This window comes from Conger conger, chromosome 6 (genome assembly GCF_963514075.1).
Source record: "Conger conger chromosome 6, fConCon1.1, whole genome shotgun sequence".
Taxonomy (NCBI): Eukaryota; Metazoa; Chordata; class Actinopteri; order Anguilliformes; family Congridae; genus Conger; species Conger conger.
The window spans coordinates 39,722,063-39,748,195 of record NC_083765.1 but is presented as its reverse complement, the minus strand read 5'-3'; the positions used below and the strand labels follow the sequence as shown (position 1 = coordinate 39,748,195).

Sequence of the window (26,133 nt, the reverse complement as noted above, 5' to 3'; positions counted from 1 at the left end):
AGAGTAGCTACTGTGATAAAGGGAAAATTAATTCACATCACGCCGCACCGGCGTATTGCGTAAAATTCGAGTCTGGTGGTTCCCCATCCCCCATCCCATCCCTTGAGTTGCAAAATGTTCACACGCTGTGCTGAACCGCAACTTTATGGAAGACGTCTCCACTGAATTTTAATAGGGTGGTCAACACACAGGGGAGAAGTGGGCGGGGGGGCAGAAAACAATATTAAGTCACTATGGTTCCTGACAGACGCGCCACGGGTTAAGAATCAATCTGAGCCTATGTGTGTCTCTTAGTGTATAACACCAACAAGAAGTACAACTTGTATGGAACTATTGCGCACATATTACACCCATTATAGCCGTTCGTAACACTGAAGAATAAGGCTCAATTTCACCAATAAATTCACACTTAAAATTATTCGTATCCTGTGTGCTAAAATATCAAATTGGTCTACTACAGTGACTAACGGGCAATCACATACCCTATAATATCCGCTAAAAAAAATAAGTAAATAGCCAACACACATAAACGCAAATCCAGAACCGGTGATTATAATCTTATGTGGTTGATATTATTAACTCAATGTAGCCTACGAGGTACAGCATAATACAACTAGGTGACTGTAGCAAACAGCTGCCGCTAGAAACTGAAATCGGCAAAGCCAATGCAACTTGCCAGAGCCCAAGCTGCATCATTTCAGAATGTAACTGACGTTCACTGGCAGAAGAGAGGGGAGAAAAAAACTTAGCGCAGGAAATATGCCAACTTCAGCTCTTTCTGGATGTTATACTAGTCCCACCATCGACTCATGACACATTGCCGTGACCCGGATAGAAGACGTGCCAATACCGAATAAATACAATCGAGTAACACAATTCTGACATTGTGTTAAACACAACATCCACCTTCAGAACCTGGCCGTGTCCGTTTTCCTCAGCCACGCGCGTGACCAAATTCAGGTGTGGAAGAGGAATAAGTTAAATGCAATACAGGAGTTAACAACTGATAAACGTTAAGCACTGGTTCCAATATTAATAAAATGTCAACGTACCATTGCACTGTATTGCATGAATTAAAATGGGATCCTTGAATCTGGGTGAAACAGAAGCCGGTACCTTCACATTTCTGAAGTTCAAATTTGTGCTTTTTTTCTCTCCTAGAAGTTTTTTTTTTTTTAACAACACCGGAAGATAAATCTTGGCAGAAAGGCGGCAAAGTCAAAGTGAAGGCAGTGAAAGCTGCGGATTGTCTTTTTTTTTTTTTCAATCTTCCTTTTTCCTCTTTCAGTTGGAAGTTTTGGAGAGGTTTTCGGTTCTTGAGTTGAACGCGATCCAGAAGAGGCAGAGGTCTGCGTCTTTTCTTTCTTTCTCTGTCTGGCGACGTCGGTGCGTCGAGCAGCAGGCACGGGCTGTGCACTTGGACTTGATCCCTGCTCTCTTATTGGTCGGAGCTGCTGCGGCCCTTGGAGCTCCGAGACTTCAGCCCCTCACTTCCGCTCGGCGGGCACCGTCCTCATTTGCATATTTACAGACCCCTGAGCCTATCATAAAGCAAGATTGGACGAAGTTGAAATGTTCAGCGCCAGACGGGTCAAGACCTGACAGCTATGCTTAACTCTGGGAATGAGAAATATTTTCCATTATAGATGAAAAGGGAGAAAAATGGTTCCAATCAAATCAAAATCTATTACAAATTCATTTAAACCAAATAATATTAGCCAAGAGACACACACAAATGGCTTTAATGCATTGACAATTATTATTGTTATTATTATTATTATTATTATTTTAATTTATGGCACGTAAATTTGTCATTACATATGCTTGAATGGATAATCAGTAATCAATACCAGTTTTTGTTTGTCTGCTGGCATGAAATATGTTTTGTTTTGTAGAAATCCTAATGGAAGCTCTTTTTTTAAATCATAGCATTACATATGAGACATTCTAATTTTCTGTTTTGCATATAGGCCTGTTTATGATACTAAATGAGAATAAAGGATTGGTCTTACTGTGTCCCTGTTCCAAATATTGGGAGCATATGCCGCCTACGGTGTGAGTCGTAGCTTGTGTTTTTGGAGATACTGATCCAACTGGCCGTGGAGTGGCAGAGACCCAGCCTGGCACTGCCTGGGAGAAAGTCAGAGCAGCCGAAAAGCTCCATGCCAGCACTGGCACCGAGGGCAGCCATTCTCACACCACAAACACGGATAACAACAGTCAATACAACAGTCCGTCCTTAACACTGAAGCCAAGCTTTCTTTTCTATTTTTTAAAACTTATATTAATAGCTTATTCCCTTTAGACCCATTGTTTATATATGTCAGAAAACAAAGGTACAAAAAAGACAGAACAAAATTACTTGTCACTGGGGTGGTACCTTGTAGGTATATAAATTGGACCTCTAGTTAGCAATACATAATTATTGTAACTTTTTTGCTTGGAAAAGGTATGTTAGTTAGTATATAGGCTAGTATATATAACATTAATGTACTTTCAGGGTACAAGCCATTTTAACTCCACTGTACCTTTATTTCTGAAAGAGTGATCAGTTTTAATTTGTGGAATGATACATATAAACCGCATCAGTCTGAACCAGTGACAATGAGGTTCACAAGCATGTGAAGGTATTTTCAACCTTAAAAAAGTAACAGTGCCAAACCTTCTTTGTCTATCCAGTCTGAATACAGAGTACTGTAATGCAAGTAGGACCTCTAATGGTCCACAAAGATAGCTGTTGAGTGGAGTGGAGAAAAATGCTATTTCCAGTCAAATGTGTTTTTCGAATAAGAAAAAGTGTACAAGAATAAATCTATTCCTGGAAAGGCAATGAACAAATAATGTATTTATATGAACACTGTATCCAGTCATAATCTAAATGTGTTCTAATTATATTCATTTTAATAATTACAATCCATTAACATGATCTTGGTAATACAATTTAGGGACATTAGCAATGTGATGTTATTGCTGGATTAACCTAAATAAGTAAGTAGCTTAAAAAGGCACAACATGTACAGAAATAAAAATATGACATTTCAGTGTTCTTGTGATGAACTATTTTTACAAATAAACCTATCCCAAAATGTATTCCTACATTATGATTCTAGAACTTCACAATTGGCAAATTGGCAAATGAGTAGCTTCTCTTATCATGTGTGTGGCACAATAGATGAGCAAATGATATGGGATTTAAAAGTGCATATGTTCAACTGGCCATTTTTAAAACTGATTTAATAATTGATTAATTATTTGTCACGTTAAGCCTAACATCAATTAACCGTGTGCTCAAAATTCTGGAGGTGACGGAGGATAACATAAGAGGATACGCACAAAAGTAGGCTATCCTAATATGAAATAATTAATAATCAAAAAAAAAAATTAGAATTCTAAATGAGCTGCTTACTACTCTGACTTCAAAAGACATGTCTATATACTGAAACTTTCAGTTTTTGATATAAATCAAATGTATAAACTCTTCAATTTCTAAATTGAAGCCTTTTTTACAATCGCATTTGCAGTATGTATTGCAATGTTGCATGTTAAAATATGTATATTTTATGAATAATAAAAAAGTAATAGAATTTGTCAAACGAATCAGCTGGACTGGAGTCATTTGACCGTTCTTTTTTTTTTTTTTTTTACCAGCTTACAACTTCACTTTTGAGCAAGTCCAACAGCGCAGTCAGTCCAATCGCGCAACAAAACAGGCTAAACTTATGCAAACTCGAACAGATAAGTTTGGTGGTGCGGCAGAGCAACAGGGGGAAATAAACTTCCGACTGATCTCACAAAATTAAAAAGAAAATGCATAATTTCACTGGAAACCATCAGTTCAGGTAGGCAGTAGGCTACGACTAACTGCATTGTGTTAAAAGCTGCGTTCCGTCGCTTAGTTTTTAATGCGTTATTGGTGAATTAGATGTAGGCTACCCCTTTCTCTCCCCGTCTCTCTTTCTACAAAAACGGGCTCGATTCCCTCGTTAGAACTTGTATACTCCGTAGTTGGGACAGGACCCTAACCCTATATTAAGCTTAGCCTTAAATTGCACCTTCACAAATATACGCTATTCTTTTATTTTACGCAGTCCTGGTAATATTCTTAGTTGTGTTCAGTTTGTCTATCGTTCAGAATTTGGCCTACAGATAATTATAGTTCATTTGAGCGCAATGATTTTGATAACATGGGTCTACTTCCATCTATTTAACCTTTTCAGGTAGATGACTGGTTATAAATCAACAACATCGACAATGTCATCTTGAGTAAGTTTAATGTGATACTGTATGATTTATATGCATGGGTAGGCTTTTTATGCGTTGTTGGAGGTTTTAAATACTTCTGCTAAACAAATGTTCTTTCCATTTGAAGCGCTAGGCTACGTACTGCATAGCTAAGTAACAAACAAAAGCCTGCACCCCCAATAGCTGAATACATTAATGTGAATGGATTTCAGCAAAACAAAACGTTGTTATATTCGGTATAGGCATGTGCGTTTGAATTGATGCAACCGACCTATTTTGTCCAGGTATTTATTGCTGGAAATTGTTATATATTGTGATACCCACATTTTGGTCGCCTACATAGCATCTCAACTTCAAAACTATTTAAGAAGAAATCCATTGGTTGGGTTACCAAATACCCTTATAACACATTTGATATTCTGAATCGAATTATTATTATTAGATTTATATATGTAATATTTAAAAGGTATTCAAGAAGATCACCTCCATCGACAATAGGCAAGTTCAGGTTCTGTAAGTCAAAATGCTTCAGACGCATGTTAAATTGAACCTGTTCGCCAAATATGCGATTTAATCACTAATAGAACAAAGACTACATTTTTGTTGATACACCGGAAAACAAATGTGGGCATATAGAGCAGCAGCGGGAAAATGAAAAATAGCGTTGTGAAAATAAACATAGAAAAGTAAATATAGAAAGAATACGGAATTGCATAATAGAGAATACCGAATTCTATAATTGCATCACGTTTTTCCAATTAGAAGTAAAATATTTACGAAAAAGGTGAAAAGTAGAAAACGTTATTTTGCCAGCTGTTCCTAAAGTTTCAAAGTGTGTGTGTGTGTGTGTGTGTGTGTGTGTGTGTGCGCGCGCGCGCGTGTGCGCAGTTACATTAAGGGCCAGGGTAATTCTGCTGCTCCCTAATTGACAGGTCTCCGTTTGACCTGTTTCTGCCCATGAACTCCAAAGCAGCATCATCTGCCTTATCTCTGTTTCATATTCTACTTTTTAGTAATTCTGATAATAAAACATTAAAACGAACCACATATGTGCATATGTGTATACAACCCAAATACTCTGATTATAAATATTTCTTATTTATCATTATTTATGACGGTGATTCGGGAACTGGCTTGTGAAGGTCGCTGGTTTAATTCCAGCGGGCCATTGCTATCATATCTAGTTATTACTTTTTTATTAGTTTGCCTGAATTACTTAAATATCTGGCTGTATAAATTGTTAATTTGCACAAGATGAAAAAACAGTACGGGTGTCAGAATGGCTGGTCTCTGCTATGAAATGAATACATTCAAATGATTTCCCGTCATACTGTCCAGTAGAAAGTGCAAAAGTGCACATTGCCATCCTGTGTTACATTCTTTTCAGGAAAGCATTCTTTCCAGAGAGGATTAACAGGCAGGCCCCCTCACACACCTGCAGACCGTACCTCCACATACAGGTGCACTGCAGACGGTGCCTCCACATACAGGTGCACTGCAGACAGTACCTCCACATACAGGTGCACTGCAGACAGTACCTCCACATACAGGTGCACTGCAGACGGTACCTCCACATACAGGTGCACTGCAGACAGTACCTCCACATACAGGTGCACTGCAGACGGTACCTCCACATACAGGTGCACTGCAGAGCATACCTCCACGTACAGGTGCACTGCAGACGGTACCTCCACGTACAGGTGCACTGCAGACGGTACCTCCACATACAGGTGCACTGCAGAGCATACCTCCATGTACAGGTGCACTGCAGACAGTACCTCCACATACAGATGCACTGCAGACGGTACCTCCACATACAGGTGCACTGCAGACAGTACCTCCACGTACAGATGCACTGCAGACTGACCTTGCAGCAGCAGCCGTCGTGTCCATATCGAGGCTTCCAGGCCAAAAGTACGCTGTGGAGAGTGTTTAGGGTGTGTTGATTGTGTGTTAAGAGGTGTGTTGTATTTGGTTGTGGTAGCAATGCTGGAACATTGTGGCTGTGTTAAGGATGCACTGCAAAATCCAAGCAATAAGTCAATCTCAAGTATTTTAGTCTTATATTCAGACTACAATTCTTATTTCTTTTACTAATTTGCTAAATAAGACAAAAAAATATTGCCAATGAGATGAGCCAATTCACTCATTTCAAGATGTACTAATGGACTGGTCATGTACTAATGACGATGCACAGGTGACCCAACCTAGATGGTGCGCTTTCTCAGCAGTGCACAGGGGGCGCCCCAGTGCCTAGCCTCTTACAGGAGCAGGTGGCAGCCCCCAAATTAGGGAGGAATACGATGACCCTCAGCAGTTATCGGTTCTCAACGTTTTCTCATGATTAGCAAAACGTGCCAATTTAGATTCAACCATCGGTAAACGATTTTGCTCTTCAGTCCTCAGCTATGTAGTGTAGCTTTAGCATGTGTCAGATCAACATCATCATCATTTAAACTGTAACCAAGCCATCTGAGATAGGAGTTTGAGTGCTGTAGCATAGACTTAGCATGCTTCAGATCAACATCATCACCGTTTAAACTGTAACAAAGCCAGCCGAGATGAAAGTTTCAGTAGTGTAACGTAGCCTTTGCATGCCTCAAATCAACATCATCATCGATTAAACTGTAACAAAGCCATCTGAGGTCAGAGGTTTTTTTTTTCATTTTGTTCGTTACTGCTGATGCGACAGCTTGTGAGATGTGTCGAGGCAGGGCGGCCATCTTTGATGTAATCGAGTGAGGAAGGACTCAGGTGCAGATGGGCGATGCTCATTTAAACTGGCACGCTTGCTAATTGTTACGGGACGGCTATCAGGCAAAGGTGTGCCTCCTGCTTTTTACTCCCTCGATCGGCCAACCCTGGGCCCGGTGCCATTTATGATGTCACAGCCAGTGGGCCAATGAACGAGGCGAGGGACTGGCCTCCTAGCATTGACGGCTGTCTCCATGGAAACAGTGAGTTCCCCTGAAGTCACTTGCTCATCGCCCATTGCAGCAATGTGGAGTCGCAGCCAAAACCTGACCCATGGTGCATGCCAGGGACCTCAAAGCCCCGTCTTGGGCCAAAAGGTCTGCTGGGATTTAGCGGTTTCATTTAAATTCACATGGCCTCATAGGGCTTTAGAAACAGGGTGTTTAAGAGACTTATATTAAGCACTTAAGTGCTGTTGCATGCCAAAAACAGCAGATGCTACAGTCATCCTGGACTGGACTTGGTATTCCTGGTGCCCACAAAACCAAGGAGTTTAAATCAAGTCTGCTGCCCAGACAGGCACAACGTCTGCAAAGCAACCCGTATTTGCAAAGTGGACCCAGTAACAGAGGATAAGAGGTTGTGTTTGTAATCCAAAGGTTACGGCTTCAACACCCACAAGGGGGCAGCACTACCCTTGCCTTAAACACACTCCATCACAGATAATTTTACCGTGTGACTTTTTTGCAGTGTATTGTGTATATGATATTGAATCCAACAGCAATGCATATCATCCTCAAAACGGACAGTAACACGTTATTTTGGCTCTGTACTCAAGGGCAATGAATAATAAAAAAAAAACTATTTCTCCTGAAATAGGGGACTATGTATAAAAGTGACTATAATTCATACACTGATGACCCTATATGGATGGAATCATCCTCAAATTAAAGAAAAGTTTGCACTTTACCTGCATGAAATGTAGCCTGCAAGGCTAGGGGCAAACTTTTGCCTCCAAGTATTTTCATGACACGATCACGTCAGGAAGGGAGGCGGGCTGGGGGTGAATCAAAGTAAGCGACCTTGTGTGACCGTCAGATATAAGCCAGACGGATGAAACCGAATAGGCTATTGGTGGAAAAATGGGAGACAACGAAAGTGATCTCCGGCTTCCACGGTTCTTAAAAAACACTGGGTTTTACTTGAATATCGTCTGGCCGACGGGTAGCCTACATCACAGACTGTTGTGCCGTTTATATGTAACTAATCGCCCGCCTGGATGACAAGAATGCGTATCTCTTCTGCGGGAACACAGGGGACCCGACACCGCCACCGCTCTGGCCGCGCCTCACTGCATTGTTCACTCGCCCCGTTACAGTATCACTTTAACGGCAGGTTTTTTTTGTCTTTCAGTAATGCGCGTTAACAACACCATTCGTATGCCTAACTTAGAAGAAAAACAGAAGAAGTGTTTGTTCGACGTGCCCCAGTTATGACAGAACGTGTTTTTGTCACTTATGTCATCAACGTAATTTGTACACGTGAATGCTATTCATATTTTCAACCGTTGAAATCACTGTAGGCATAGCTGTTTTATTAATACTCCAGAAGAGGTCGCGCTTTTCAGGTTGTTATCACAGCCGACATTTGTCCCAACAAATCCCAACAGAGTCGTAGAGAATGATATATGTAGGTAATTGTTACATGAGATGTGTGTTGTCAGGCTAATATCCTTTCTGACAATGAACACGTTGTCGACGTTTGACAAAAAGTTTCCTCAGGGAATATATTGAAGAATTGCTCATAAAACTAATTATATTAGAAAAATATAACTAATTCAGATTTATACAGCAGCTAGTCAATGAAAAATGTCAAGTATTTGTGGTAATTTCATTGAAATCTCAATAATAAAAAGTGTGTATTCGAAAATACTAGCAGTCAATAAAATGTGAGAATACTGCTTCTTTAAAATATGACAATTAAAATACAAAATTGTTATAAAATATATATTGTGAATATAGAGATTTGTCAGTAAATATAGAAATATAGAATATCCAATAGGAATGTCAATAGACTAGAGTAGGGATCAGTATTTTAAGGAATATACAAGTCATTCCACAAATAAAGGAAACACCAACCACCACTTCTCGAAGCACTGTTCTTGATGAAACACTCCAGATTGACATTTGTTGTCAGTTCAGTTCCTCCTCTAGTTTGTCTTACATCTCTAACCAATGCACATCACAGTCAAGCAGTATGTGCTTTCAACCACAATTGCTTCTAGTTGATGTCTGTGGAAGGCTGACTACACCTAAGGAATCATTTTAAAATAATCGTGTGTGTTTATCAGCCATTATTATTATAATTTTTTTACCCTGTCATAAGATGTGTTTCTTAGGTGCCGATTTAGCGGGAACTAGAAGAATGGCTGGATCAATGTAGAATGTAATAAAAATGTAGTTTTGACATAAAACATTGAGTATATCAGAGAGCTTGCTGCTTTGTGTCAAAGAAAGCACCGTACTGATGTTTTGGGAATTCTCTCCATGTTAAGTTTAACAAAGAGTGCCTTATCACAGTGGTCCTAAACTCAGAATGAATAATAACCAAATAATGGATTATTTCCTCAACAATGTGGATTATATTTTACATACAGTTCCCTGTGAAACCTCAGCAAATTCACCGAAAATCATGCCAAATATGCCTCCCTGAGCTCCCTTATTTTAGGTGTGTCAATCAAAATAAAAGGCAGCCAGGCTTGCCCAGCGTTTTTATAAACAACCAGAGCATGCTGGGATGCGAATTGCTTAATTAACCCACAAACCACACCTGTGTGGAAGCAGCTGCTTTCAATTCTTTCGGAGTTCAAACCCAACGTTTACTCAGGTGTGTCCTTAATTTCAGCAGGTACCTGTATCTGTCATATATAAATAGAACTACATCTACAATATCTATCGAAGATGAACCTTCAGCAGTCCTTTATAAACATATTAGTATATGAAGCTGAACTGTCACACAATATAAAAAAAATGATTGGCGTTAATAATATTGAGAGTTGGGTGTCTCGGTGGCGCAGCCTGTAGAGCACTGACCGCATGCTCATTGCGAGCCACGACGTCGGCGGTTCGAATCTGACCGTCCGACATTTGCCGCATGTCTTCCCCTCTCTCTCGCTCCCATTCATCCTGTCTCTCTATACTATATACTGTCCAATAAAGCTGAAAAAGGCCTAAAAAATATCTTTAAAAAAAATATATATTGTGAGTATAAATTAGTGAAATCCATGAGCACAACACAACCAGTTCCCATCATCCTCTGTTTTAATGGATGAAACCTAACAGACACAATTATTGATGAGATGGTACTGTGTCAAATGAAATGCCTGAGGGACTGAGAAGCAGTCATAAGAAAAGGCAGAAGAACGGCTAGCCATCAATGTCTAAGTTTGGCATTCCAAGAATTCAGAAATCCTCTGCAAGAAATTCTGCAGAGTCACATGAAAACCACAAGGGGGAGTGTGTTTGCGGCTGAGGCCCGATTGTGTGACTACATGGAAAAGCAATGACCCCCGAAGGTTTTCTCTTCAGCGGAAACAAAGGGACGTTTTGTCAAAGAAACAGAAACAGTTTGTCCTCTGTGTATATTAAATCAATCACATGTAAAACCCAACCGTCCAAGTGTGGGGATTTTTTTCCATTCTAAATCTGGAATTTACAAATACAGGATAAACAGAAGTAGAAACGCAGACGCTGCAACAAACTCAAGTGTTTATCAAGAGATCCCAGCGTGTTACCCCAGCACAAACATTTTTAGATAATAATTGTGCAAGTTTGGAGAGTATTTCCATTCAAGCCATCCCTGGGCCTGGTGCCACTTGTGATGTCACAGCCAACAAACGAGGTGGGGGACGGGCCCCCCAGCATTGAGGCCTGTCACCATGGAAACAGTAGAGTGAGCTCCCTGAAGTTTTTTGTTTGTTTTTTGTTTTTTTGCCTGATCATTTTTTTCTTGGTTTGCTGCAAAGTGCTCCGAGATCTGCCACCACAAATGAGAAGCGCTATATAAATTGAATTTATTCTTCTTCTTCTTCTCCTCATTTTATTACCTTCTCATCCTCACACAAGAGTACATAGTTCCAGAGGAGCAAACAACCAAACACAAGTGGTTCACTATAACCCGTTCAAACTCTGTGCATTCAGATCACATACATATAATAAAGAAATGGGAGAGCAGGGCACAGTTGGGCTAGATGCAAGAGCCCCGGAATGGTGACCCCTGCAGGTTGGGAGGTATAATTGCACCAGGACACTAGGAAGCAGGTATGGCAGTGCCATCATTTTGTGGGTGGTGCCCCCGACAGGTGTGATATAGCATGGCACCAGGTAGCAGGTCTCAAGTGTTCTCATTAAAATCAGGAACATTTGTTGTGAAGATGTGAGTGAACCATATCCATACAGTAAGAATAATCTCTTTTTATAGGTCTATAGGTATATAAACTGCACCAGCCAGCCCTGTTTGGCATTTTTTGCAGCTAGGAAAGTCCATCCATCCATCCATTATCTGAACCCGCTTATCCTGAACAGGGTCACAGGGGGGCTGGAGCCTATCCCAGCATACATTGGGCGAAAGGCAGGAATACACCCTGGACAGGTCGCCAGTCCATCGCAGGCCACACACACCATTCAGCTAGGAAAGTAGTTCAAAAAATTCCCAAACTCTCAGTAATGCTACTCAAAGTCATATGTTCTTGACGATTCATCCCCAGACAGAAAACTCCAACCAGAAAACTGTGGTAACTGCTCAGCCAATCATGTGCCACTCCTTTAGAAGCTCTCAGAAAATGCACAGCGCTATGGCAGATTATGAAGATTCACCAAGATGCTCAACTCCTGTGTTCCTTCCATCCTCTCTGCTTCTTGCCTGCAGGGGGATCTGGTTATTTTATCATTTATAGTATTTTATCATTTAAAGTTCCATATGCCATAATTACAGATGCATTAAGTGGGTACATATTGGGCTACAGCAGTAATTACAGAATTAGAATAGGAACACAGACCCGATTACCAGCTCAGATTTCACTACAGACGAAGCAGATGGTCAATTCGATATTCTCAGCTCCAGATTTTACACCTTGTCATAAGTGAATGCAGCAATAGAATCACCTGTTAACCAAAGCCTCCCATTGTTAAGACCTGCTAAATATTATTAAAATGAACACCATCTATTTAGTCAATAGAGTAATATCTGTGGTTTCTGGTGTGTCTGTAGAATCTCTGGCACCACCAATTCTGCATCATGTGACCTGTGACATCACAAAGGAGGCATGGCCATTCCCTCCCAAGGCCCCTCACCTGCACCTCTGCCACTTCCTCCTGCACAGATCACCACGGCGACAAGAAAACAATGGAGGGTATTGTACCCACATGCCCAATCAAGAATCCAGAAGCTTCTCTGCTCCGTAGACCAACTCAAGCGACACTCTAGACCCCAGCCGCAGCGAATCCAAAGCCTGCACTTATGAAAGATACCTACAGTACAAGCTGTTCCCTCAGAAACAATCAGTACATTATTAGAAAAGTACATTATAGCCACAGTAACGGCAAAGATATTATAGGTTGCCCAGTTTGTCAACCCCAAAATTCCTTCTTCCCCCCTTGTTCTTAATTACAGAAGGATCTCTGAGACTGCACCTGGAAACCATGTTTCAGAAGGTGCATTAAATTGTAACATTTCAGCCTCAACATTAGAGAGACGGAGATTTCAATGTTAAAAATACAGAACTCACCGTGTGGTTTTGGGAATAGAAAAATGTCAAAATCATCAAAAAGTGTAATTACTTTTCTGTTAGGTTTGATGTGGCCAGTCTGTACAGCAGCTCACCCCTAGCATGTATATTTAAAACTGCTATTGCACCTCAGGGACAGGAAGGCTAATTGAAATGATTACAAATGAAATCATGGGCAGTTTGTTTCCTAAAGAGAGTGAATTGGACTCAAATCACTAACCCTGCTAAGTTCAGGCATATGGGTTTCCACCCACAGTTTTGCTGTAAGACAGAGTAATTAAAGTTTTGCTGTAAGACAGACTAATTAAAGTTTTGCTGTAAGACAGAATGATTAAAGTTTTGCTTTGAGAAAGACGGATTAGAGTGTCACTGTGTGACAGACGGATTAGAGCTTCATTGTATGACAGAGTGGTTAAAGTTTATCTGTAAGACAGACTGAATACAGTTTTGCTGTACGTATGTCATTAATGAACGACTGATTAAAGTTTCACTGTACTGTTTCTGTGACACAGAATGTTTGAAGTATTACTGTAGGACAAAATGCTTAAAGTTTCACTTTATGACAGACTGATTGAAGTTTGCTGTGAGACAGTTTTTCAGTGAGACAGAATTCTTAAAGTTTTGCTGTGAGACATAATGATGTCAGCCAGAGTGTGGTGGTCTCCTGGGCCGCAGGGCTTAATCAATAACGTACCACACAGCTCCACTGCTAATTGGCAGCTGGTCACACTTCAGGGGCAGAGCTGACACGTATCCAAGTGTCTGAGAGACACTCTCCGTTTCTCTCTCCGGTAGTGGTAGTGTGTCTGAGGAGCAGACTGCCAGGGGGTCAGTAAACAAACTGACATTAGGCACTCAGCTGTAGTGACATTCGACTGGGAGCCACAAACAAGCCCACTGCAGCCAAGATGAGTATTAGTTTGTTCCCAAGCCCCCTACACACACCCACACACACCTCATTCAGATATGCATGTGCATGTACACTCACACACGCAAGCACACACACACACACACACACACACCTCATTCTCACATACTGTGTCCTCTCACACAAACAAGCTCAGACACACACATTCAAATATGCATGTACACACATGGGCAAGCATTCACATACAGTACATTGCAAGCAGGGCTAGACAGCTGAGTAGGGAGGCTAATATTTTTGGCTAATTCAATTAGTTTCCCTTCAGTGTGCATGTCCCCTTGTTTACTTTGACCCCATTATGCTGGCAAAAGGGGGGCCTCAAACCGTGGGATGTTCCGATCCCGGCCTCGCCTGACCCCCCCCCGCCCTCCGGTGACCCCACACAATGGGTCATTGTGACATCAGTAGTCACCGCTGTCCAATCCTGCTTTGGCAAGGTCACTCAAGTTCAGCCTTCAGTTTATTATCCAGAATGAAGGTCAACACACCGCTGTCAGAGATCCCGTCAACCAATCAAATAGTGCCCTGTACTCTCAGGCTGTCAGAAAGACTACAGAGGGTACTCAGCTCCTGCATTCACTCTGACCTCTCGGCTTCTTAACTGCAGGTGGATCTGGTGCTGTATTACATCATTATCCCTCCCCTTAAACACAAGCTGAAGTCAAAATTAACTTTTTTCTCAATTCAGCCAATTCTTCATAACCATACAAAAAGTAGCCTATATATATAAGAATATAAAGTATATATTCTATAAAATTGTAATACTTGTGTATTTTCACACCAAAGATTTTTTGGATCTACTTCCTGAAAAACCATGTACCAGTAGGCATGTATATCCATCAAATGTCTGTCAATTTTTTGTTCCCCTCTAATCAATGTCCTTTCACACAGCAAAGTGCATTCTTCCCCCAAAGACATAGGCCCACTTCCCCCTCCTCATTTGGTATCAGTCAAATTGACTCCCTGCTTTTCAAAGATGTGTTTCACTTGCATACATCATATTGTGAAAGCGAGTGCTGCTTGTCTTTAATGCATTTTGTATCTCATTGGAACATTTGCCTTCTACAGTAGAGAGACGGAACTGTGAATGTTTAGATTAAGTTAAGGAGTATGTGATGCAACAAGCAACCAAAACTTTCTGTTAAAACTTGAAATTTCTTTCTCTAAAAGTGTGAGGGGTTTTTCCCCTGGTACAGGAGGGGGACACCTGTGGCATGCTTTGAGCACTATAAATCATCTTAGAATCACACAGGTACAAATCTTAGTCAGAGCAGGTAACTGTCATTCTGCAGCGGGAAAATTGTGGCAGTGAAGTGCTGTGTGACATGATGAATGGTGACACACAGAAACAAGGATCAACTGAGTGAATAACTGACTGACTGACTTAATTACTTAGTGACTGATTTATTGACTGTTTGACTGGCTGATTGACAGACTGATTGAGAGTGACAACCTTGATGGAAAGAGCACAGGAATGAAATGCACATTTGAACACTGATCTGAACACTGATCTGGATATATCTGCTGGTCTAAAGGCCATGAAGTATGTCTCGTGAAAACTATGCTGATAGTGGCAGCACAAAAGGGAAGCACACATAATACACAAATAGATGTTACACAGATGGCACATGCATGATTGTTTTCAACTGAAAAAACTCCCGAAAAGTTAAGAAACATGCAAGTGATTACCATTTCTTTCATAAATGTAAACATGTTGAGTATTAATCTTTAGATTGTAAATATTACATTCAGTAAGAAATGTACAGAACAGAACGAGTAACTTCTGAACAGAATGAGTAACTTGATTAGAATTGATTAAATTCTTAATTATTCATATTAATTATTAATATTGTTATTGTGGATTGTAAAGAGTTTAAGTTTTTTCTCTGTGAATTAAAATGTCACATGGTGGTGATACAGTCTTTACACTGTGAATGTGTCTGACTAGACTCCACATGGATGTATGCGTTACATAACTACAGATTAATATTTCACACAAGTTAAAGGAGTAGAGTCAGGCACAAGGCCTACAGTACACTTGCACATATTTCTAAATTTGACAAAGTCAGAAAATGTAAGTTTTTTAACATTAAGGTAACATCATGTTTAAACATGTGTAGGGCATTCTATTAATAAATCTGGCAATATTTAATAATATGTTTTCACTTTAACACATAGTGGGGAGATGCCAAAAGAGGCTATATTTACTGAGGGCATATTACTCTGAATCTGCATATGATAATAAACTGGTGGTGTGGTCTCTGTGCTGTGTAATTAATATAATATATCAAATGTATAAATAATGTTATTATTATAACATGCTATTCACATTTACTGTATATAATATATAAAGTTATTAGTGTAACACATGAATGTTATTAATGCTATTACAAATTTACAATTTTATATAGTAAGTTTATATATTTAAATGTACAACTAATACTTTTCCTTATAAGAAGATGAAGAAAATAAAATCAGAAGACTAATATAGGTAATTGTATTATTTTTCCATTAAATGTTCTGTGCTGCAAAGTAGCTTCCATAAGGTACTATAAGTATGAATTTCAGTTTATTAATTTATTATTGATGCATTTGTACAATATTCAGAAAATTCAATTGAGTGAATATTAATCATATCTAAGGCACATAACTAGTCTTTCTGTGTACAGTGTGTGTACGTCTATCAGACATTCTGCTCGGTGTCACGAACATAAATAATGTCCCATAATTCCATGCATCCTCAATAGACTGATACAGAAGGATTTATTAAATGGTGAATGGTAGTCCTGCCTACCTGTGCAGGGTTCAGCAAAATCTACACGTTTCAAACACAGCCCAACAAAAATACAAAACACAAACACACAGCCCATTAAATAAAGAAACTGTTTTTCACCTTTTTTTCTTAAATGTGAATTTAAGAAAAGAAAAAAGCTTGTTATCTTACGTTCAGGAACTTTTCACAAAGCAGCCATTTTGTGCTTAATATGCACTTAAGTTAAATTCAGGACTTAAGCAGAAATCCACAGCTGCGTGTAAAACCAATCACTGCAAACTGTTTCTCTCCCTGAAGTCACTCCCAATTGTAAGCAAGAGGCTTAAACATGAAAACCTAAATGCAAAAATACAAAAAGAAAGTATTCTGTCACAAAATCTGAAAAAGAGGAAATGTAAGTCCTCCACTTGACTGCAAGCCCTGCAGAGGAGATCATAGGAAGTAGCAAGCGCTCTCAGACAAGAAGCAGCATTTTAAAACACCCCCCCAAAAACCTCATTCTGCAGGAGGGGAGCAGGCGTGAGAGAGCACTTTCTCAGTGTTCAGATGAGGACCTGCCGTCCGGAGAGCTTCGCTGCAGAAATAAGGAGCCTCATTGTCTGTAAACGGCGATCACAGGAGGACCTGATCAGGCCAGTGATCTCGATAATTACCCAACAATGAGAGGAGAAGAAGAAGAAGAAGAGGGGGGAAACTAGCGCTCCTGCTACCAGACCCAGAGACCTGAGGACGAGATTAATATTCATGAAGGAATATCCGCCAACAGACGTTTGTTCCTTGCTTGCGTCGAGGCGTGGGGGGGGGGGGCAAGCAGCCGTTGTCCGTAGCCACTGATAAACACACACACACATGCATGCACACACACACACACAGGCAAACCTAGCGCATCAGCCCGCCGGTAACGAGAGAGGTTAGAGAGGAGGCGGAAGGGAAATCTGGAAGTTCTTTATCTTTCTGAAAAATGACTTGTTTGAGGGAGTTTGTTGGGTGTGTGCGCAGGAGTGCGTGTTTGTGTGTATGTGTGTGTGTGAGTATGTGAGTATGTGAGTGTGTGTGTGTGCACATGTGAGTATATGTACGTGAGAATGCATGCATTTCTGTATGTGCGCATGTGTCTGTATGTATGTGTATGTGTCTGCATGTACATGTGTGCATGTGCGTGCATGCATATACACACACAGCTCACTGTTAAGCAATTGAACAGCTACCATGTGAATAGTCACAGGCATGTTTGAGAACGGTGTGTGTGTGTCTGCACAAATCAAAGTGAGAACAAGAACCCAAACTCACAGCACACACTCTATTCCATCAGCAATCAAACAAAAGCCCCTTTCTAACGCCAGCCAGGAAGGTATTATTTCTGCCTCAGAAAATAACTACAGAAATAATAATAACACTAATAATAATAATTGATATTATTATTATGAAAACAGAACCTACTGCAAAGTTGCTCCCAAACTATTGTCTCTTGGTCACAAGGCAAACCCTCTACCCTCACAACAAAAAAAGAAAGGAAAACTTAACAAGCCAACTTACCATCCACCAGGTCCTGGCAGACATGTCATAGCAGAGCTGCCATTTCACCGAGCTGTCCGCCGCCTGCCCAGCCATCACTCAATGAGCAGCGCGGCGAGAGATACGACACCTAACCGTCAGGCACGGCACGCAGTGCCACACGCAGGCCGGTCCTGACCGCACTGCATCATGGGAAAAACTCACACAACCACCACTCTAACCTCACTGCTAATAATGAGGAGGATCCTCTCTCTCTCTCTCTCTCTCTCTCTCTCCCAGTCTTTTCCTCTCTCTCTCCCCCTCTTTCCCTCTCTCCCTCTCTCTCTCTCTCTCTCTCTCTCGGGCTCAGTTTTTGCGGAGTCCAGCTCGGCGATGCCGGTCTTTTGTTGGCACGCGGAGAGCGGGGGGGATCCAGCGAGGCCAGTGGGCTGGCTGTTCCGTGAGGCGGCGTGAGCCAAAGTTTATTTGCATTCCCCTCTGCTGTATGTGGTTCATCCATCTGTACCCCCCACACACACCCTCCAACAAACCACCTCCCACCCCCAAACACACACACGCATGCACGCAAGCAGGCACACATACACACACACACATGTGCACACACACACAGATACACACACATGCATGCACAGTTGCACACCGTACACACATCCAAACACACAAACATGCACGCAAGCGGGCACACACACACAAGCAGGCACACATACACACACACATGTGCACACACACACAGATACACACACATGCATGCACAGTTGCACACCGTACACACATCCAAACACACACATGCACACACACACTTGCATGCGTAGTTGTACACTGCACCCACAAACAAACATATACACGCACACTGCACACACACACACACAGACACACACACATTCATGCAGAGTTGCACACCTCACACACACAAACATACACTGCACACTACACACACACACACACACACACACTTGCATGCATAGTTGCACACCATACACACACACACACACACACACACACACTGCACACACACAGAGGCCCACTCCACAGGCAGTAATATCCGGTGAAAGCCACACAGCTCAGCTGGGGCGCTGGGGAACACTCTGGTGGTGAACACATGGTAGGAGCCAGGTTACCGTGGCAGCCGGACACACCACATCAATCGTCACCGGGGGCAACCGCAAGCACTCATATGGAGGGAATTTCATCACGCTTTGAAATAGGGTGTGATGGAGTAGACAAAGTCATCCTAATCACAATGGTCAAGTGGCCCTTCCTATGCCAATCTGGAGTGGCATGTTAATGTCTGCTATATAACAGAAGTTAAATCTTCCTACTTTGGAACTTTGACCTAGATCAGCATTTGTACTTTAATTTTACTTGCAAATTAACGCATGCATTTTGTACGATATTTCGTAATGATTTTATTTACAGTGCAAGCTCATTTTTGTCATAACTATATTTATGAAGCATAAAACTAACACTTGCAAAAAAACCCAACAAAAGTCCAACCAAGTGGATTTGAGAATTAATAGCCTGCTTTTTGTTTGCTTGTTTCTGTACCCCTTCATAACAACTTCCTTAAAACATTAAAAATATAAAAATACAGATCATCAATGTTTCAGATTCTCAGGCATGAAAATCATCCATCTTCTGGAAAAACTGTTTGAATAAATAAATACAATCAGAGATATTCTGTCTGGCTCAGGAATATTTAAGTCAAATCAAAATCAAATCAACTTATTTTGCATAGTATATTCTTCTAGACAATTGCACAGAAACCAGGCCTGAATCCCAAAAAAACAAGTGAGGCACTCCCCAGTGGGTGGCAAATGGTGGCAAGAAAAATCTTCCCAATGGTAAGAAATCTGGAGAGGAAACCTAACTACAGAGGGGAGCCCATCCTTCACTGACCGGCTTTAGCATCAAGACAGAGGTCAAGATTTTTTTTTTTGCCCATCTTGGGAGTAACTTCCCCTAGTTCAATAGCACCAAAGCAGTTCCTGACAAACGTACGTATGTCTCCCAGATCAGGTAAAAGAAGGTGATGGTCTCGCTCTATCTCTGCCTCTCTCTCTTTCTTCCTCTCGGCATCCATCTCTCTCCCCCTCTCTGTCTCTCTCTGTATCTATCTCTCTCCGCCTCTCTCTCTCTCTGTATCCATCTCTCTCCGCCTCTCTCTCTCTCTCTCTCTCTCTCTCTCCTCGTTGCCCTCCCCCTCCCCAGAGAAACACAGGGTCTATTGTTGCACCTGCAGAACTTTTCTTCATTAGTCATATTATGCTAGCTTCCCATTGCCACACACGCCTTGCAATTTAGCCCCAGAGTAAAGAGCCCTCTGTTGTGGAAGGGCTGCACACACACACACACACACACACACACAACCACCCACACACACACACACACACACACACATATACACATACACAGACACACACAGACAGATACCCAGGCACATAAAAAAAAACATACACAGACACACACAATCACACACAAACACAACCACACACACAAACAGACACACACAACGGCTTTCTTGCGAAGAGTGCCGCAGGGTTACTATGTGATAAAGAGAAATTCACTTCAGAGAAATTAAAGTCTTTGTGCAACAAAAAAGCTCAATTCTGGACAAAATAAACCAAAAATAACCACTACAGAGAAGGAATGCAAACAGGACACAAATGGGAAGCAGATATGTTCATTCTAAATTTCCCATTCTGGGAAATGTCATTATTATATACATTAGCACACATTGCTACAGCCTCAGCTGTGGATGAGGGCAGCACAGTCAAGCACAAGATCCCCTTCGCGTCTTACCACTCCACTGCCGGTGAGTCGGGAATGTCACACGGACATTGGAGTCAGAGGAAAACACTGAACAAACATGCGCGTGTGTGTGTCTGTGTGGCCATTAAAAAAAGACGGGATTAAGTGCTGGGGGATCAGTAAAGTTTATTTAAAGTGTTAATGATGAACCTTACAGAGGGGTGCACTATGGGTTTAAATGCATAAACTCAAAAGATTCCAGCAACATGTGATTGGACTGAAGGCTGGTCCATCCTCCTCTGGACCGGAGCATGCACAGACCATTTCCCCTCAACATGCTAACTGAGCTGCACAGAGACCTGCACAGAGAACTGCACCAGAGACCTGCACCAGAGAACTGCACAGAGACCTGCACAGAGAACTGCACCAGAGAACTACACAGAGACCTGCACAGAGAACTGTACAGAGAACTGCACAGAGACCTGCACCAGAGAACTGTACAGAGAACTGCACAGAGAACTGCACCAGAGAACTGTACAGAGAACTGCACAGATAACTGCACCAGAGAACTGCACAGAGACCTGCACAGAGAACTGCACCAGAGAACTGTACAGAGAACTGCACAGAGACCTGCACAGAGAACTGTACCAGATAACTACATAGAGAACTGTACAGAGAACTGCACAGAGAACTGCACCAGAGAACTGTACAGAGAACTGCACCAGAGAACTGCACAGAGACCTGCACAGAGAACTGCACCAGAGAACTGTACAGAGAACTGCACCAGAGAACTGCACAGAGACCTGCACAGAGAACTGCACCAGAGAACTGTACAGAGAACTGCACCAGAGAACTGCATAGAGAACTGCACAGAGAACTGCACCAGAGAGCTGCACCAGAGAACTGTACAGAGAACTGCACAGAGAGCTGCACAGATAACTGCACCAGAGAACTGCACAGAGAACTGCACAGAGAGCTGCACAGAGAACTGCACCAGAAACCTGCACAGAGACCTGTACAGAGAATTGCACCAGAGAACTGCACAGAGAATTGCACCAGAGAGCTGCACAGAGAACTGCACAGAGAATTGCACCAGAGAACTGCAGAGAACTGCACATAGAACTGCACCAGAGAGCTGCACCAGAGAACCACGCACAGAACTGCACAGAGCACTGCACAGAGAATGTACAGAGAACTGCACAGAGAACTGCATCAGGGAACTGCAAATTACCTATTTATTCCTCTGCGAGAGTACCCCAGTCTGTTATCATTGGTGTATCACCTGTCTCAATCTTGTAGCCCTCTTGAACTTTGTACTTTATATGTTTATACTTTTAAACTGTATCTTCATATCACCATCCTTAAAACAGACTGTGAGCTCTGGACTCTGTATACTGTAATCTTCTTACTTACTGTAATCTTTACAACCGCGCAGTGATCAACCTGTAAGAAAATATAGACAAGATTTTTATAAAAAGGTTATGAAAGCACTTGATGCAACAGAGATAATTTATGTTCATCCATTTCTCAGATATATGCATGCCCTGGTACTCAAAACAGAACACTACTTCAGTACAGTACAGAGTGTGGATTCAGATAACATCACATTGACTTATTTTGCTGAAGACGTACATGAAATTGTAACAAAAAAATCCATCCATTACAGAGAGAACAAAATGAGAAAATGTGGGTTAACAAGGACACACTGGGTATTGGGTACGTTTTTAGACCACAGTCGGTCAGGCGTAGCCTGGGGGTAGCTCTGAAAGATAAAGTCAATGTGGTTTCACTAACTGTTATCTTAAGCCGGGGAGAGAGTTTGCAGGAGAGAAAGAAACCGCCTGCGGTTTTGGCCAGACTCGAACATCGATCGAAATCATCCGAGCTGCACTCACATCTTGCACTCATAAAACAATTTTATTTTTTGTTTATTTATTTATTTTTAGAAACAAGGAACATATTGAGAACCCGGTTTGATAAATGAGTTGTGAGCCTGCTCTCATCCTCCAGTAATCTTTTAACGAGGGAGTTGATTTAGGAAGAAAGAACCGTGTAGGTATTAATTGTGCTTGAATGACAGACAGGCCGCATATCTGCATGACGCACTTTCACTGAAAAGATCCGTTTCTTCCACCCGAGTGAAAAGTAAACTCTTCAGTGTATATATTTGATGTCTTGTATTTCTGTAACGATAGCACGAGTGTAATTAACACAGACCTACACAATAACGGAGCATAATTCTTCGGTCAGACGAAAATTGAATATATTTTCGATACTTAAACTCACCCTGACTAGATCCCCTTTATTGGTTTGTTGTGGAAGATCGATTAGTAGTGTTTCAGGATAAAGTAGCCTATCAGACTAAAAAAAGAAATTAGGCTACACATAGGCTAAGTCATAATGCCTTTAAAAAAACAAAAAGGTTCTGTGTGCACAATCAATTATTGTGAAATTATAAAACATTGCCCACATTTTTTTCTTCTTCGTGTGGATCAAATTAAACTGTCAGTAATTCTACTTTGGCGTAGACACGTAATTTAAGACAATAGGCGTTTGTTAAGCAGGCCCACATGACTACGAACATGTGAAGATCTCTTTTGAAATGCGTTATGCAACGTCTTGCAAAGCTTTCACACCTATATCGACTCACATTCATTACTATGGGACGAATCAAGGCTTCTTTCATTTATTACTTATTTTATTTATGATAGAATCCCACAATGTATAAACTAATTTCCCGTTTGATTTTAAACATATGGTCATGCAAAAAGACCCTGTGTGAAGGAGATTATTAGACTCTGGTTGGCTGTTTGATAGACAGGCTGTATATAGCGTTTCAATTTCCTGTGTTTAAATATTTGGTTACAAACCGTTTGTCTGCAAAGAATTAAGATCTTGACGTTGCCGCATTTGTCTCCAAAAGTTGTGTGTGTGTTTGTGTGTGTGTGTGTGTGTGTGTGTGTGTGTGGTACCGGTGGTTATGAGAAACGCAGCATTTTTCGGTTTCCTAAATCTATTATCTTTATGGCAATCTAATATGATTATTTCAATGGTTTCTGGGCATGAAATGCCTTTTACATTATGCAAACCTATAATATGCATTTTGTGTGGCTTTAAGATATAATCAAGGAATTGTTTAAAACCCAAATCTCTTCGGCAAAGCGCACTACACAGTTTACCATTCCCGCGTGGAGTTTACAAAATAAACTTTTTCACACTTAGACGGCACGAAAGAATTCCCATGTTCTCTATAAATGCACAATGAAAGTCATGCTCTGCATATTCCAAGTCGACAAACTAACCCAGCAGTTTTTTTCTTAACGTAACTTCAAATGAATGAGCCTTTGTTGTTGTTTGTTGTCTGAGACAAGGGGATAATTCTGTACAATTTATTATTTAGAAAAGGGCAACAGAAAAGACATTTTCTCCAGCTACTCAGTTCTGCCCACCATCTCCTCGGATTACGTCGGAAAACGGCTGCAAGGGCAGATGGCTTTTCCACGTGAACAAAACCTGGGATTGTTTGTGAACGTTCAACAGAGAGATACGAACAAGCCTGGAGAGACTGTGTGTCATTGGCATTCACCATGCATGGCATTTAACGTAATAACATTTTTACCATTCATTCATGCCGTTTTTCCTCCCACAACTTATTTACATCGGAGCTCTTCTTTCCCATAGCTGGGGATTCTTCTGATTAAATATGTTGTCAGGCCACACGGAGGATTACGCGTCATTCTCGACACCTCTTGTGTGTTTAGTCGCTCGTTTCACCGTGTGATATGCTTCTCAAATCAGCCAGCGACTGAGTAAAATTGTATTCGTATTAAATTAGTTTTTCACTGATGCATTAGTCAACACCTTCTTCAGTAGGCTATTGCCTGGATTTCAAGTGATCTTTTACAAAATATTAAGCTGTACATCACTAGGCATCATTGTAATTGAACATAAAAAAAATATTCATGTAGCCTACTTTCAGTATGAACGTATTGACAGAACAGCGAGAAGAAACCGAAAAGCTCGATGGATCTGAATTCATTCCAGCTGTGAGAGAGACGAAGAAACCCGCGAGTTTTCAGTGAAAGGCTCAAGAAATGTATTTAGAAAATATGATGCTGTCAGTTGCGCCACTGAAAGTTCAAATAACTCTCCTTTATTTATCCCACGGTTCTAACTTTGTTCTGTTGAGGAACAACTGTCGAACAGGCTGCTTTTAATGGACAGCTCCACACTTTTATCCGTAATATTGCCCAGCCAAGGTGCCACATTCCACATTTAAATTAAAAAGCAGTTTGTCGTGCGAAAATAGTTCCGAGCGACAGGCTACACCACATTCAACATACTGATAACATGCATTTTAATTTGCTCCATATATACACTTGTGTAGACGATTAGTGCACGTCTAATTATCTGAGCAGGCATGGTTTACCATGTAAATTTGGTTATTTACATCAAATTGTTTAATTTGAAAATCTGTGGCCTTAATCTGCAAAATGCACTCATTTCCATTCAAATGGCCACCTGCTCCCACAATACAGAAGAGGACATCTGTTTAATAACAATTCAAACAACAAGGGCATTTATTTATTCCAGGGGTAACGGGTGGATTTTAATTTTACACACAATATTCCAGCGATCTACAAGCCGGTGTATTCGAAAGTAAAGTCATGTACAAGATGGTCCGAAAATCAGGAGTATGCAAATCTCATCATCTGTGCCCAAGAAAATTGTGCAATGACTACATTTCAGTTGGACAGAAGAATTTTAAATGTCATTTCCTCACTGTGCACCTCGCCCTGAATGTCTAAATCTGGAGAGGAAGGTCACATTTGTATCTACGATTCTGATAATCCCTTCCCGAACGGTGTTTTTCCACTCGGACAATTCCACTCACGCTCCACGGCAAAACGTTATTGTGCAATAATTTTATTTATTTATTTTTACCAGAAATTCTACCTGCAAAGTTATTTATAGAGACCAAAGCACATGCTCTGAAAACGTGCACGCGCATACAGACACACACAGAGACACAGGGCCACCACCAAGGATTTTGGGCCCCATGAAAATTGTACCCCTAGCCTGCAATATATAATTAATTTGTAGCTTTATTGGATACAGTACATTTGGGAAATTTGATCCTTGAAGAACAAAAATGTCACTTTATTTCTGAGACTCGCTACACCAGCTGGATGAAGGCGAATGCATTGCGAATGAGACAGCTCTCCTCCGTGCTTTCCAAATGGCCCGTGGAGTGTGTTTGTGTTCGGCAATAGGAGCTCCCCCGAGCTGGGAAGAAAGGGGGGGGGGGGGGGAGGAGAGAGACACTGCAAATAAGTGGAGCAGATGCGCGACTTAGGTTTAATAAACACTCAGGCCGACCCACAGCTGGATGAAGTGCCGCTGGGAACGCGCCTGTGCCATCGTGATTCTGTCGTGAGGCATAGAGGGTCT

At 41.3% G+C, this 26,133-nt stretch overlaps 1 protein-coding gene and 1 long non-coding RNA gene across 3 annotated transcripts in view; one reads left to right on the top strand and one right to left on the bottom strand.

Moving 5' to 3' along the window:
* Window positions 1-1,356, bottom strand: part of LOC133131171 (nuclear factor 1 B-type-like) — a 93,078-nt gene extending 91,722 nt beyond the window's left edge. For both annotated transcript variants that reach the window (XM_061246372.1, XM_061246374.1), the window contains exon 1: window positions 1,053-1,356. Coding sequence is in view for 1 of the 2 variants with exons in the window: in XM_061246374.1 (XP_061102358.1) it covers window positions 1,053-1,070 (18 nt within the window). In the remaining variant the exon portion in view is untranslated. The remainder of the gene's footprint in view (window positions 1-1,052) is intronic.
* A 2,365-nt stretch (window positions 1,357-3,721) lies between these two features.
* Window positions 3,722-13,049, top strand: LOC133130045 (uncharacterized). The gene is made up of 2 exons (XR_009708900.1): window positions 3,722-3,839; window positions 12,205-13,049. It is a non-coding gene; the product is annotated as an uncharacterized LOC133130045 (long non-coding RNA).
* The last annotated feature ends 13,084 nt before the right edge of the window (window positions 13,050-26,133 follow it).